Raw genomic sequence first — 1,201 nt, 5'->3', positions numbered from 1 at the left:
TCACGCGTGCATCGTAGCGTAACTTCTCCCGCAACAAAGCTACACCCCTGATAAAATGGTCTTATTCCTCCCATTTATTATCGCTCTCGTAGCTGCCTCAAGCTTTCCGTCTGAGCTATCGAAGAAAGGTAAAACATTATGCCCCAAGGGCAGTGGAAACCAGGAGTATGGATACGTGCAAACAAGCCCCTTGCATAGGTTGGTGAGTCTGGATCCGTTGCAGATCATTACAGGTGTGCTGCTGCTATATCTGTACCAGGTACTTCTACACTATCATACAGGCCGATGGCAATCCTAAAACAGCACAGACTTTCTTATACATCTCTGGTGGTCCCGGTGCCAGCAGCCTTGGAATTATGTTGACAGCTAACGGACCATGTCGCATGGATGAGGATTCCCTCATCGAAAACGAGTTGGGTTATGCACGTTCAGTAGCCCGTAGACGCTTCCGGTGCCCTAGGTTCTCATGGACGAGACAAGCTAACGGTATCTGGGTCGATGCACCGATACCTACAGGTTTCAGTCAAGGACCTATCGGTGCCGGATGGGAGAATCTAATATTAGACCTGTGAGTTCACGCAACAACAGCAATGATGATCCAGTCGGATTTCTTTTAGGGTGGACTTCGTCAAAAAGTTCTTCGAAGAACATAAAGACCTAAACAATGGCGTGCATCTAGTCGGCTTCTCGTCGTCGGGTAAACTCCGAGGCGATCACATCACCGGCAATAAGTGTATAAACCCCCCTCCCCTCCCCTCAGCCCAGATGATGGCAACGTTGGGGGCACGGCTGGTCAAGTCTGTCGGCTTCAAGGTCAATCTGGTTGGAGTGATGATGCTTTCTGGAATGGTAGCGCCTCTAGCTACGTAAGGTTGTTGTGACATGTGGCATGTGTGATGAGGACCATCCCAGATATCAAGGATGCTTACAGATGGCACGGGACCACAAACTGCTACCCTCGGCAGAGTTGAGTCGTTTTCTCACTGATTTAGTCGTGGAGTTGCACTTTCTCTCAGCATCGACCAGATGAAAGCAGGGCTGGTCCAATGTAAAGATCGACTAGCTGAGTGCAATCGTAATGGCCCCGGAGGGACTCCGATCTCAGGTGAGCTCAAATAATGAATTTCACGTCCGAGGTTAGCTCCCGACATTTAAACGTGGGCCATCTACGGAGATATTCCCCCAACGAAATGATGTGCAT

The 1,201-nt window shown here is 49.6% G+C and overlaps 1 protein-coding gene across 1 annotated transcript; it reads left to right on the top strand.

Moving 5' to 3' along the window:
* Nucleotides 1-259: 259 nt before the first annotated feature.
* Nucleotides 260-866, top strand: Pmar_PMAR002601 (conserved hypothetical protein; the record flags this gene model as incomplete). The annotated part of the gene is made up of 2 exons (XM_002764801.1): nucleotides 260-568; nucleotides 618-866. Coding segments are annotated over 2 exons (558 nt in total), but the record flags the coding sequence as incomplete, so codon positions are not given.
* Nucleotides 867-1,201: the final 335 nt, after the last annotated feature.

This window comes from Perkinsus marinus (assembly GCF_000006405.1).
Source record: "Perkinsus marinus ATCC 50983 genomic scaffold scf_1104296976120, whole genome shotgun sequence".
NCBI classification, from domain to species: Eukaryota; Perkinsozoa; order Perkinsida; family Perkinsidae; genus Perkinsus; species Perkinsus marinus.
Note: the sequence above shows the minus strand (reverse complement) of the source record. Positions and strands in the feature narration are given on the sequence as shown.